We start from the raw sequence: 13,841 nt of genomic DNA, 5'->3' as shown, positions 1-13,841 counted from the left end.
GCTGTGCTTACACACCACTTCATCGTCAGTGAATGAATTCTAGTCTGGACTAGAATTCAGTGATCAACAATTTACAGTAGGGCATTCCACACATGTAACCTGTATTGACAAGTTGAAGACTTAGCCTTTTGTCATAACTCTGGGAGTGGAACAGGAGATTGGATTTATAAATAAAACAAAAATAATAGAAAAATATATATCACAAGCCATTTTTATTTCACAATTAATGGAGTTTCCATACAGACTTCATGGTATTAAGATGGTTGTACAAGTGCATTTTCAAGATTTATTCAGTGTCTCGCACTATGCTACTTTCTAGCTGACAAAACTATTCCCTGCCCTTGACAGGTAAGCAGCTTGACGCCCAGAGAGAGAGCTAGTGTACCAAAGATGCCTTACTGGCTGTGCTAGCTTGCTGAGCCAAACACAGTAAAGCACAACCACTGAGGGGGCTACATACATTCCAGACAATAAACCATTTGCCAAACAAACAAGGACTGTGAGAGTTTTGTGTATTTTCTGAAGCAACATGTGACATCATCATTGGAAGCACATTAGTATGTATGAACTTTTCTCAGAGTGTCAACAGAACAGACTCAACAACATATAAAAATTCATGAATACATAAATAAAGAATGATTTTAGCTGATTAAAATAAAGTACTGGCAAATTTCAGGACAGTCTTCCACAGAAAAAAATTGTACTTACTCCCAACCATTCTTTTCTAACAATGAAGTCATTATACATGTTTAACACTTTTGTTGTCAAGGCTATGGACACTATGAGTTACCATCATGCATTTGAAACTTTCTTTTGAAACAATTAACAGGGATACATGATAAATCAGTCTGATTTCTGTAAAAAGTAACAATAGTGGTAGTAGTAGTCAGCCGGATGCCGGATTTTTAGTTTGCTCAGCTTTTCTTCAAGTCTTACATCATTCATTTTGTTTTCATTTTCTGCTTTTTTAACAGTTTCACTTTGATTTTCTGAAATTTTAACAGTGTAATGTTGCATTCGTTCTGCATTTAGACTGTATATGTCAGAGGCAGGTGTGAGGTTTGAAGTAGCAGCTGAACGACTTGATATACCGCCCTCAATGTCATCCTTGGGTATATTACTTTGTTTAACGTGGGACTCTGGTGGCATCTGGCTTTTAACAAGTTCTGTGTCCTCACAATCTCTTTGTTCACTGCAGTTCAATTTCATTACTTTGCTCCCACAGTTGACATCATCAAGTTCAACATCACTAGACTGCCTCTTCCCTGATATGGCTCCTCCTGAATTCAGGCATAATCTGTTCCGAGCAGCTGCATCTTCCGATGGAGTCTCCATTGACAACATGACACCAGCAGACTTCTTCAAATTTCCCAAAGATTTGCAGTTTAATGAATCATACACAAGTTTCCCACTGGAATCACAAGATCCAACACTCTCTCTATTTGCACTTGAAAAATTGAAGTTTGTTTGACCATTTCCGTCACGTTTCAATTTTTCTTCGGAAGTTGTCTCCTCATCCGATACTTCCTGCTCCATTGCATTCACTTTCTTTCCCATGCGCTGCGTCACTTTCACTTTCAAGTAACTCTGGCATGCTGTCATGTAATCCTTCTCTGCAGAGCGGGAAACAACGTCTTCCTGGACGTCTTGGGGAATTCCTCCTGTCTGGAGTTTACTCTGCAAGTGATTTGAGTCAAAGTGTTTGAACGGACATCCTCCTTCTTCTCCAGGGCCGAGTACACGCTCCTGTGAAACAGAGCAAAACACGTCTTAAATTGTACATCTTTCTTGAGATCAATAGAATTAATCCTTAGACACCTCCCCCCTCCACTTTTCTCTGTATAAAAGTCTGTGCTTGGCATAGAAAATAACTGGGGATGTCATGAAATTTGGTGCTGACGGGGTTGACGTGTTCACATCCAATTGCCTGTAAACAAGTCCTAAATCACCATAGATAACAATGGCTTTGGGCCAAACCATTGTGGTGAAAGGGATTAAAACACACACGGCTTGACTCTTGGAGTACGAAATTATGTATTGTTTCCGCAGAGTATGCCCTGATGAAGGCACAGCAAGGTCATCACTGACAAGTTGAGACATCACATTTGTACAATCATGATCTCGTTTGACTTGTCACATTCTACAAATCTACAAAAAACACCTAAGAGACTTAGGATGTGTTAGAGTTTAGATACGAAACTAAAAACTGCACAACAAATTTCCATACATTTCTAATTTATTGCCTTCACCACCAGACTTTTGGTGAATACCAACGGACATGATACCTGTTATTTTAATATATCTGCCTGGAAGACATGGATTAAGAGGAAATTTCTGAAATTTCTCAGGTACATATTGCCTTTGCAATGTATTTCTATGCTGTGCATCAATGGTAATGAATGTTGTCGTCTTTTGACAAATTATTTAATGCTGCAGAAAGAATCAAATGGATCTCCATTTCAAGACAGATGATTTTATATGACAGTAGCCCTATCGTTAATCAAGGTAGCTAGTATGCCTTTCTTACCTGAATTGACCTGCAACTGTGTGCTCTATATTCCGTACAGGAACCCTCCAGTCCATACAGATGCCGTATGTTGTATGTATACCTCTTCCCGTCTTTGGCCCAATTATGTGTGCATCCCTCGCCGTGACCGCAATGCGTTTTGGAATATTCCGTTTTCCAGAACTGAAGAGCATCGCTCACTGAGAGGCCAATCTCTTTCAAGAACAAGGTGTATTGTATCTAGAAGATGTGAGGGAGTGAAAGAACACCTTCAAATGTGTGTCCAGAAAGAGCAGAGAATGGAAATGACAACATAATTTCCAACGCTGATCATGTAAATAATGGCAATTCAGCAATAAGATGCAACCTTCTGAGCTGCGACACTGTGTTGCCAGAAAAATCAGATGATGATAATTTGATCTTTAGAGGGCCATGTTGATGCAATTTCAATTTGCTGAATAATATCTTTGGATTTTTTACTTTTTGAAGGCGAGTTAGCAATGCAGAGGGGTTAGTATACACTAAACTGCACATTTACTACAGGGATGATTGTGTCAAAGCATTACTGTGACAGGCTTGACCCCTGGATGGCTTTACCTCAAACAGTAGCCTGCCATCGCAGCAAACTATTGTGTTGATAGGGTTAAAAACTGTGTATACAGAGCTAGTATCATGCATGTTCAGCTCTTTGACCCATTAATATTTTTCTTATTTGCCATGACTGTGTCAGGTCTTGTTTGATATTTAACCCTTTCATCACCATGGTATGGCCCAAGCCCATTGTTATCAATGATGAGTGTGGACCTGTCTACAGGGAATTGGGGGTGAACAGGTTAAGACAGTATTATTGTATTCGATGAGAGATCAAGTTAAAGGTATACTGTCACCTGTTCTAATTTTGCGACAGTTACCATGGAAAGAGAAAATGTAACCAATCACAGATTTTAAGGTAGCGACTCAGGTTCATTGTCACTTATTTTCAATCCTCATTTTCACAAAGAAGACGTGGTCACACACCCGACATGTGGTACTTTTTTATCTGCTCGGTCACCGAAGAGTTCAGAAAATTTGTTAGTTTTTTAAAAACAGTGCGCATACGGCTGTTTTACTCAAAAACACGTGTTTTTTAGTTTTTTTACTCAAAAAAGTGTAAGTACAAATCTCCAATCGGCCTTGGTGATCTGTTTACGGCAATCGACGGCTGGGTATACTGGGCAAAAAACTGTGTCCCGGATTTTTGAAATTCGCTTTTGTTTTCGCACAATGCACCTTCAAAGTGTCAACTTGACGTTTTTTGCATAAATTATCAGCCTTTGTTCACGTTTGTCAGGATATCTTCACTTCCAGGCCCTTTATCGGAAATCTGAGACACGGTCTTTCAGATATATTCATTCACTGTCCACAGGTGAAAAATCAGGCTAGTCTGTCCAGGCGCCGCCGACTTATACTTATTTGAATAATGTACGCACTGCCAAAAACGGAACTGAGAAAATCAACGATTTGTGTAAACGACCTATGCGTAACACATTGTGACCAAGAATCCGACTCGCGCACTATTTTCTGCGAATTTTCTTACACCAGGACTAAGTTGAAATATTAAGAGTCAGTTTTGGGAATTTTGAATATGTTTAGGATTGCAGATCGTGTGAAAATAGAAAGAAATTATACACTGAACTGGCAAATGCTTAGTGCCAGCAGTGGTGGTATTTACACAACAAACACAGAGGGGTACTTAGCGATTTAATCCATTTTTGGAACGTTTAACTAGTAGATTAACTGTATACTGTTGTCTCAACGGTTACAATCTGGTTACCAGAGTTCAAAGTCAAGACAAGACGTCGAAACTTGCGTAAAAAAGTCTATCCGATCGAGACTTATGTGCTGTCGTCGCGCGATCGCGTCGGGTATTCACTTGTTCTTGACTCAAGTTCTACTTCCTGTCTCGCGATCGGCAATTTATGCATGTTCTTTGTGAAAGTGATTGTCAAGTTCATGTTAGCGCTGACACTGTGCGAACGGGACGTCATTTGCTAGTTTTCCTACCTCAAGATGAGACGAACACACGTAACTCTTGACAACATAAAATGTCTGTCGTATTTTCTTAGCTTTTGCACCGCACTGCAAACTTGTCGCCCTTTGTTACAACGGGAGTGATTGACTCGTGTTATTTTTTCAAACTCTATTTATATGTGTTCTTGTACTGATTTTATCAAACTAATGATAATCACGCCGTAGCGTAGAACAGTGCAGGCTGTCATCGACAGCGTGTTCCAAGAGACAGAGTATCGACTAGTCTACAGTGGAGTCACTCGACTTGCGCAATACCATTACCAGCGCACACATAATTATTTCGGAGATTTTTACTTTTACTCAAACTTTCGATGACTGACCTCATATAGCAAAAATTGCTAGTTTCAGCACTTCTAGAATTTGAGCCGGGTTTGTTTTACGTTCAGTGTTGAGGTCCAGCTAGCAGCTGTGGAGTCTGCGGGTAATTGATAAGTTTAGACAACACGTACACAAGAATCATTTGTGAACCCTCGCAATTCACGTTTGACGTAATTTAATTTTTGGGTTATATTTAAAGAAAGAAAAGGCATGAAATAAAAAAAATATTTGCATTTCGTTTCGAAAAATTAGTAGATCGGTGAACTTGCTCTTGTGAATCTACATTATGTGTGTATGAACTCCTGCACTGGCTTGGGAAACTCCTTGACATAAATGTCGCGTGATGTCGGGTACGGTGTTGTTCAAGGTTTCTCAGCAGACAAGAAAAGACTGCACGATAGAAAACTCGAGTTTAAAAATATAAAAGAACACGATACTAACACCAAGCATGTACAGCAAGAGTGATAACATTATCGCAACTAACAGAAGTTTCATCTCGCTCAGGCTAATTTTTGGACTCGGGTACGTAATCAGCATAGCCTAATATGTTCGAAAAGCAGCGTGTCAAATACTTTCATAGTTTTTGAACTGAGCACGTCTCCGTTATCGTCTGCGTCCTCGGCCAAATCTGACTCTTCACTGCATTCTTGATCGTTATTGCAGGGAGTATGAGCCACAGTCGGACTGTTTTACATTTAAATCGACCTTTGCGCACGTTGCCGTCTTTTTCAGGTCCGCTTTTGTGGACCTCGCTTGCTTTTTCGACGGTACGGAGCGCGAGCGCCGGCTTACGTCTGCTCGACGTGTTTGCCGTACCGATACATGCGGAGTTCAAAACGCTGAGCATAACGTTGAAGCTAGCGCATGCGCACTATACCGCCAAGCCTATACATAATCTCTGCGTGTTTATCAAAGATATCGCGGTCGGTAATCTGCGACCGTTAAGACAAAAGGGAAATAATGGCACGCGGTGTAGCTGATAGTTTGCCATTTTAGTAATATTTCAGGAATTTCCCGGTACGATGTGACCCAACACCTTTCCCCAAAAGAAAGACCACGTGTCAGTGGTTCGAAATTTGAAATAAAAAAAAAAATTGCTAAAATTGACCTTTGAACCTGAGTCGCATCGTTAAGCGGATGGCCACTTTTTAAATACAGCACCCTCACATGGGTATTTTGAATACCAAGGAACGCCCCTTTGACCATATATGGGCATATTTAGATAACACGTGACTGCATATCTTTAATATCATCTTAGGGTATTATTTGCAGAGTCAACAAGACATTCGTAAAGACTGTAAGATTTGTATTGTCTTCAATGAGTATATGAACATGAACTTGCACTCTTCAATAATGGATGCCACATATACTTACTCTGGAGTGATGTCTCAGTCTATGGCATTGTCTAAGTTTGTGGTGTAAATGACTCATGCACGGCGGAAATTTGAAAACTTGGCTGTCGATATTATTGCAGTGAATATTTTCTCTGCTTTGCTGTACTTTCAAGGAAATATCCCGTCCCTGTCGTCTCTTGCCGACCTGCTCAAATGTTCTGTGGAGTTTCTTGACATCCTGGCAAAGCTCAGCGATGCGTTGGTCTGTTACCAAAACCTTGGGAAGCATTCGCTGTGCTGTTGCCATGCCTACCGACAACAAGTCTCTGAAGATGAACGTCACCACTTCTCCGAGCTTTGTGTACGGCATCACAGCCCGACCCCTGGTGACCTCCACGTCTCTCCTCGCCACTGACTTCAGCGCGTACTGAAACGGCACTGTGAATGTCACCGCAGAGTTCCCCGTCTTGAACATCTCCACAACGTCTGGCCAGGTTCGCCCTTGCTCGACACAACCCAGCAATCCAAGAATGTTTCTAAGTCTGCCATTATCCTCATCACTGTTATCGCATGACGCTGCCGTGACGTCGCTCGGCTCTGATTTGAGATATCTGTCCACAGAATGGAATAAGTCGCACAGCTCTTGTACATTCATCAAATTGAATCTGTGTTTGAAGAGTTTAGTTTCAGCATGGACAAAGAAGGACGTCAATTCTGCATCACCACTGCAAATGAGCCTGTAATAAGTAAAATAAGAAATAAAATAAATATATCAATAGTAAAAAGAAAAACATAATCCGTAAAAGTAAAAATATATATAAACACAATATGCATATACTAGCAAACAAATGATTAAATAAATAAATAAATAAAAGAATACATAAATAAATAAATAGATAAATAAATAAATAAATAAATAAATAAATGAATAAATAAATAAATGGGATGTATATGTGTAAAACCTCAACATAAAAACTCCATGCACTGGAATTTAAAATATTCTCTCTCTCAAGTATCGACACATTGATAAGGAAGGAGTTATGGGTATGTCCTTTTATGAGCAGGGAAACAGTACAAAAGATGGCAATAGTGTCAATTGTACTTTGTCACACAAAGGGTGAAAATCTGTGACCAATTACAGACTATTTATTTGATGAAATTAATTGGCAGCAGAGAGTGAGTGAGGAAGCATTATCGACTCTCAGCTTTTTAGTCAAAGCAGTGCAGAGGCAGAAAATACTATCATCGGGTCAACTTACAAGCTCCTGCTGATAAGTTTTTTGTCAACTTTATTTTCTGTTCAATAAATTTCTATTTAATTTACCTATCAAGGTAGAATGCATCTCAGGGACAGACATTCGGACTCTCAAACTTTTACAATGCTTTTCTGATACATCACTTGTGGGGGGTTCATTTTAAAGCTCTTGTGTAAGAAAACTTTTCACCAGCTTAATTTAATTTTTTGAAATTTTATTTTTCTCTATAGAGTTAACACAGGGATGGCAGCCATTTTGAAGTTTAAATATCAGTAAATCTTGAGATATTTGTTTCTCTGGTACAGAAATTTGCACGGTGACCCCAAATTTTTATTTTTTATTTTGAAAGAGAATGGTTGAAAGATTCCTCAAGGAAACTTTGAGCGGGGATAACACGTGGGAGGCTGAGGAGGGAAGTGTCAGAGGAGGTTGTTCCATCTGTTGTGTGGAAAAATTGAGAAATCGATTTGTGCAATGGTGCAGGCTCGTGCAATATGACAGGTTTTTCAATTTGTATTTTTACCAAATAAAACTGTTAGAACACCCAAAGGGGAGAGAGAGAAAATGTGGGTTTCCCCTCTGGCATCGAAAAATTGAGAAATTGATGTGTGAAATAGTGCAATCTGAAAGGTGTTTCAATTTATTTTGCTCCAAAAACTGAGTAAACCCCCTTCTTTCTGAGTTTCTCTCCCCATTTTGAGCACATACCCCCTTTAAGCTTTCCATTCTTTTAGTGACCCCCTCCAGACTGTAAATAATGGCGGCTCCCTCCCTAACCTACCACTCACCTACCACTCATTATAGGTTCATTTTAATGACATGGGTAAGGCAACTTGAATCGACGTTGCAGCAGTTCCGTAGTCCACAACTCCACCCGGTGATTTTTAGGTGGTGAGGAAAGGTGGCCCACCTTTCCCCGCCGACAAATATCGTCGAGGAAAGTTGTGAGCTACGGAACTGCACCTATCAAGGATTAAGTGCTGTAGCATTGATAATACTAACCTTAGCGTGAAATGAGTTATTGCATCTTGCTTTGAACCTTCGATCAAACACTCGGAATTGGAGACAGTTACCACATTTTGACATAGCTCTTGAAATTGCTCATCACAGTCGCACTCCTGCACGTCGTGTAGAAATCGAAGGCGCTGCGTACAGCTACGTTGCAGGTCTTCCAGTCGAAGTTTCCCCCTCGGAGGCTTAATATAAAATGCCATATTATTGTACCATGTTTAGATTTATCAACCATCATAAATTACGTCTCGTGTTCCCCTAAAATGCTCGTATGATGGCATAATCACGCTGCATGCTGCATCGTTGCCGAGCCATCGGTCATCCATCTTCTCTCTGTAACCTCCTAACCTTTAACCTTTACAGTGTCACAAGTTCCATTCAAGCTACCGTAAGGGCGCGCAGTTTACACGCCAGTCCAGTGTTTGAGTTAAAACCACCCACGAATCATTATGAATATTGATTATCCAATTTTGATTTTATGCCTCTCCACTGAAAAGTAAAATGTCGGATTTGGAATTCTTTGAGCCAACAGAGAACTCAAACCAACACGGTTCAATCCGATTTTGATGTTTTGACTGTTTTCCTTATAAAGAAAGTGTGGAGAGGCTATCAAAAGTGTTGGAATATGTATGCGTTCATGCATATCTGGCTGCCTGTCTTTCCATTGGAAGCCGGGAGCCGGAGAAATTGCACGACTGGCGGGATCATTTCTCCGGCTGTAAAATCTCAAAGTTGCAAACAAACAAGGAATGGATTAAAAAAAATACTGTCTCTGACTGATGGTCCAATAATATTGTTTACATAAATGTAAGATTCTGCAAATGACACAATAAAATCACAGATTTGTCATTCCTGCATATTCTTTGATCTGCAATCTCAGGCAAACTGAGAACGTTTTTACCGGGTACAAGATGTATTGCCATTGTTCGATCGTTGAATATTTTGTGAAAAACAAATTGAAAACACCTCAGACTGCAGGATTGCACACATCAATTTCTCAAACCTTTCGACAGGAGAGGAGGACCTTCACTCTCCCCTTAGCCTCTCGCGTGTTCTCCCCCTGTACTGTCAAATTCTCCCATGACAGATATCCTAGTGAAACCTCTCTCTCTCTCTCTCTCTCTCTCTCTCCTCTCTCTCTCTCATCATCCTAGTGAAACCTCTCTCTCTCTCTCTCTCTCTCTCTCTCTCTCTCTCTCTCTCTCTCTCTCTCTCTCTCTCTCTCGCTCTCTCTCTCTCCTCTCTCTCTCTCTCTCTCTCTCTCTCTCTCTCTCTCTCACAGTCTATCTGCCTGTCTGTTGGTTGGTCTGTCTGTCTTTATATTCGTCAACTTATACCAAATTTTCTGTTTTAATGGGTGAATGGCTGCAATTAAATGAATTTAGTTAATCGTATCAATAACCCTGTAGCTGATTGCAAGTCAAAATTGTTCCTGTAATGTCGTAGGAGGACAAGAAGTCGAAAACAGATAATGCTGACTTTAAAAAGTAGTTATTTTTATTGCGTCGCAAGCAGAAGTTAACAGTAACAGTAATCCATTACATGATATAGGCAAGCAAATTTATTTCGTGTTTTCAACCAACATTTAAAATGTCCTGCTGCAGCTTTTAAGACTCATTTGGTCCGAAGTGTCTGAAAGAGAAAACATGTCATGGATTACATATATAGAGTTCCAATATTTCTTTACAGTAGCGCAGCCTGTCAACTTATCTTTTATAACACAAGCAAGTTTTGATAGAATTTCACGTTCAACACATATAATGACTGCTTAAACCATCTACTATCAACCGTCAACAAAATATCTATATATGATACTGAGTAAACGAAATGCTTGTACCCTTTTACGAGTTAACTAATATAACATAGCTGTATACGTGTGCTTTCACTTAAGCATGAGCAAGAAAATTTATCTTGTTAGTCTAAAATAAATTTAAACCAGAGAATTGTTCCTGTACAAAGGGAATTTAGGACTTTACGTTGACACTAGCGACTTTCACCATAATATAATTTGCTCTGAGTTTAAAACGCAGCCTTAGAATGACGTCATCGTGGCTTTCCTCCCTTACTGCAGCTAAGTGTACCTTTGAAACATGCAACAATTTTTGTCAGAAATGTGGTATGGCAATGAATTGAGAGAGAGAGAGAGAGAGAGAGAGAGAGAGAGAGAGAGAGAGAGAGAGAGAGAGAGAGAGAGAGAGAGAGAGAGAGAGGAGAGAGAGAGAGAGAGAGAGAGAGAGGGGGGGGGGAGAGAGAGAGAGAGAAGAGAGAGAGAGAGAGAGAGAGAGAGAGAGAGAGAGAGAGAGAGAGAGAGAACTGGACAAAGAAAACCGAAAACCCACAGTGACAAGACCAACTGCGACTGATGTTCATAGAACGCAATTAATACACCTGTGGGACAGAAATTCGCACTCTTGAACTTTTACAATTATATTTTTTGGTCTACCACTTGTGGGTGCTCATTTCGAAGCTTATGGAGTAATAAAGCTTTTTGCCTGCTTAGTTTTGCGAAAACTTATGTCCCATAGAGTTAGTAGGTATGGCGGCCATTTTGAATTTCAAATATAAGTCAAAATATTGGACAATTTATCTCTCTAGTACCAAAATATGCACGATGACCCCAATTTGTTTACTTGATTTGAAAGTAAATGGTTGAAACTTTGCTTGAGAAAGGTTTGAGCAAAAGTTTAAGTCTTTTTAGTTCATTTTCGAAGCGCGAACTACCTTCACAACAGCATACGATGATAGCAAATATAATTTCCCTACCTTGGCACTGCTATTTCTTCGAACCTGCAATAAAGTGAATTGTAATACGGTGTGAATTTCACTGATAAAAGTGTTATAAACATCAATTGTGTTTTTCTTGTAACGTTTACACCAATTTCAAAATTGCATTACAATACTATCGAGAAACGATATAAGATGTTCAATGTACATTTGATAAAGCTCGTTCTATTTGCAAGAGGTAACAGCTATGTTTCTGTGGGGTGACTAAGCTGACAGACGGGAAGACATACAGTGACACGTACAAAGATACACTTCATTACTATAGAACATGTTGCCGGCTGTTTTTTTAGCTTACCCATGTCAGTCAGTATGACTCGGAACCCTAGGCCAGCAACCGAACTATCGGAATACATAGCTATCCACACCAGGGGACCGGTAGATGTGAAATCGGGCGGCAAGAAGTTTCCAGTGTGCTGCCAAATCACAGCAGTCTCCTGGCTTGGTAAGCCTCCGTTGCCGGCCGACAAGAAATCAAAACCGTCTTCGAGGTCGAAGTTCTGGAAAGCGACGAACATGCTGCCTCCACTTTCGCTGCTGATGTTCCAGCTGCAGCGCATGTTGTCGGGATAAGGGTCAGGGTAGTTTGGTGAAGTCACAGTCACTTTTCCACCAGACGGTACCACTACGTCGGTTTCACAAGCTTGTGAAATTGAAATTTATACAGTGACGTTGATATTTACAGTTGTTATACATCTCCGTATGTATGTATGTATGTATGTATGTATGTATGTATGTATGTTTACAGTTGTCATAAGCCGTCATAAGTTGTCAATGCTATGGGCCTGGCAACTGGCGTCATTTTCGACGGTGACGAAAATTGCCAGTAAATTAGATGAGCAAATAGCCTCGCTCGAATGAAATTTTGCTCAGCTAATTTCTCTCCTGTGCACTGGGTATATAATATATTTAAGCAATAAAGCGCACCCAGCGATAGTATACCACGAGATTTTGACCAGTTCACGACATATATGCACTACGAGTGCATATATGGAGTGAACTGGTCAAAATCTCGTGGTATACATACCGTCGCTGGGTGTGATTAATTGCTATTATATCATATAACAGTATATTGAAAATCTGGCGTGGAACGTCAAAAACGAATTTTTGCTCAAGCTGAGAGCTCGTGCGTATGCCAGCCGTGGTATATCGCCAATCAGATCGCTGCATTTGCGCCATCATATACTGGTATGATATAATCATACCAGTATATTGATGGCGCAAATGCAGCGATCTGATTGGTCGAGACGCGAAAAGAACCGTGGTATATTGGCGATATACCACAGCTGGCATACGCGCGAGCTCTCAGGTTGAGCAAAAATCCGTTTTTGACGTTCCATGCCAGAATTTCAATATACTGTTATGATATAAAAGCAATAAATCACACCCAGCGACGGTATACCACTCGATTTTGACCAGTTCACTCCATATATGCATTCGCTATCGCTCGTGCATATATTTCGTGAACTGGTCAAAATCTCGTGGTATATACCATCGCTGGGTATGCTTTTTGCTTAAATGTTACGTTTGTGTGTCTGTATATAGGTAAGGAGACAGTACGTATGTATATATATATATATATATATATATATATATATAATATATATATATATATATATATATATATATATAATATATATATATATATATCTGTAACAGCTTTCTCTCCTCTCTCGCTCTCTGCCTATATATATATATATATATATATATATATATATATATATATATATATATATATATAATATATATATCTGTAACGACTCTCTCTCTCTGCCTAAGAACATTGATACCTATTATTTCTCCATATACACAATCATATACAGTGTGATACGTTCTCAATTAAACTCCTTGAAATATGGAAGATCGCCCATAAACAATTATTAGTATATTTTAGTAGGCCAAGAGGCTATGCCGTTTCGCCTTACCGACATCGGTCACGGTGAGCTGAAAGCCAGTGTCGTCTATAATGTTATCGGAGGTGAATGTGAGCCACATGGCAGTGCCGACGGAGAGGTAGTTAGCCGGTGCTACAGACCCTGAGTGCATCCAGACGTCGCTGCTGTTTTGGCTTGGTTGGAAGCCCCTGCCCGAAGAGAAGAAATCAAAGCCTTGTTCCAGGTCGAAAGATTTGAAGTAGACGAAAAGGTAGGTTCCATTCGGAGAGTTGACGGTCCATTTGCACGCCGTGTTATTTGGATAGGGTTCGGGATAGTTAGGTGACGAGATAACCACGCTGTCTCCATCATATACGGTGAAATCACCACCGCATGTACCTGAATGAGGTAAGAGAGAGAGGGAATTATGTATGTATGTATGTATGTATGTATGTATGTATGTATGTATGTATGTATGTATGTATGTATGTATGTACATGGATGGATGGATGGATGGATGGATGTACAAAAGACGCACAGAAAAAGACAAACATTTTCCATTGAACGTTTGATCTTGATTTCGCAATAGCTTGCCGACACATCGAATGACTCGGGTTAATTTTGTTCCAGAAGAGTCGTGTCTGTGATGCATGACGTCAGCGAAGGATAATGCACTACATTTGGTCATATG

General features: G+C 39.9%; 2 protein-coding genes across 2 annotated transcripts in view; both read right to left on the bottom strand.

Moving 5' to 3' along the window:
- Positions 1-192: 192 nt before the first annotated feature.
- Positions 193-8,847, bottom strand: LOC139143841 (uncharacterized). The gene is made up of 4 exons (XM_070714422.1): positions 8,487-8,847; positions 6,269-6,965; positions 2,528-2,746; positions 193-1,746 (listed from the first exon to the last, which is right to left on the bottom strand). Exons 1-4 carry the CDS (start codon positions 8,696-8,698, stop codon positions 844-846), a joined length of 2,031 nt encoding a protein of 676 aa, XP_070570523.1. The 5' UTR covers positions 8,699-8,847; the 3' UTR covers positions 193-843.
- Positions 8,848-9,970: 1,123 nt separating this feature from the next.
- Positions 9,971-13,841, bottom strand: part of LOC139143840 (CUB and sushi domain-containing protein 1-like) — a 31,178-nt gene continuing 27,307 nt past the window's right edge. Inside the window, exons 15-18 of the mRNA XM_070714421.1 lie at positions 13,202-13,549; positions 11,575-11,919; positions 11,259-11,282; positions 9,971-10,127 (exon numbers count right to left, since the gene is read on the bottom strand). Coding sequence (XP_070570522.1) covers positions 11,269-11,282; positions 11,575-11,919; positions 13,202-13,549 — 707 coding nt within the window. The 3' untranslated portion in view covers positions 9,971-10,127; positions 11,259-11,268. The remainder of the gene's footprint in view (positions 10,128-11,258; positions 11,283-11,574; positions 11,920-13,201; positions 13,550-13,841) is intronic.

The sequence above is a fragment of the Ptychodera flava genome, chromosome 11 (genome assembly GCF_041260155.1).
Source record: "Ptychodera flava strain L36383 chromosome 11, AS_Pfla_20210202, whole genome shotgun sequence".
Lineage (NCBI taxonomy): Eukaryota > Metazoa > Hemichordata > Enteropneusta > Ptychoderidae > Ptychodera > Ptychodera flava.
The sequence above is the reverse complement of the archived record's forward strand: the minus strand, read 5'-3'. Positions and strand labels throughout refer to the sequence as shown.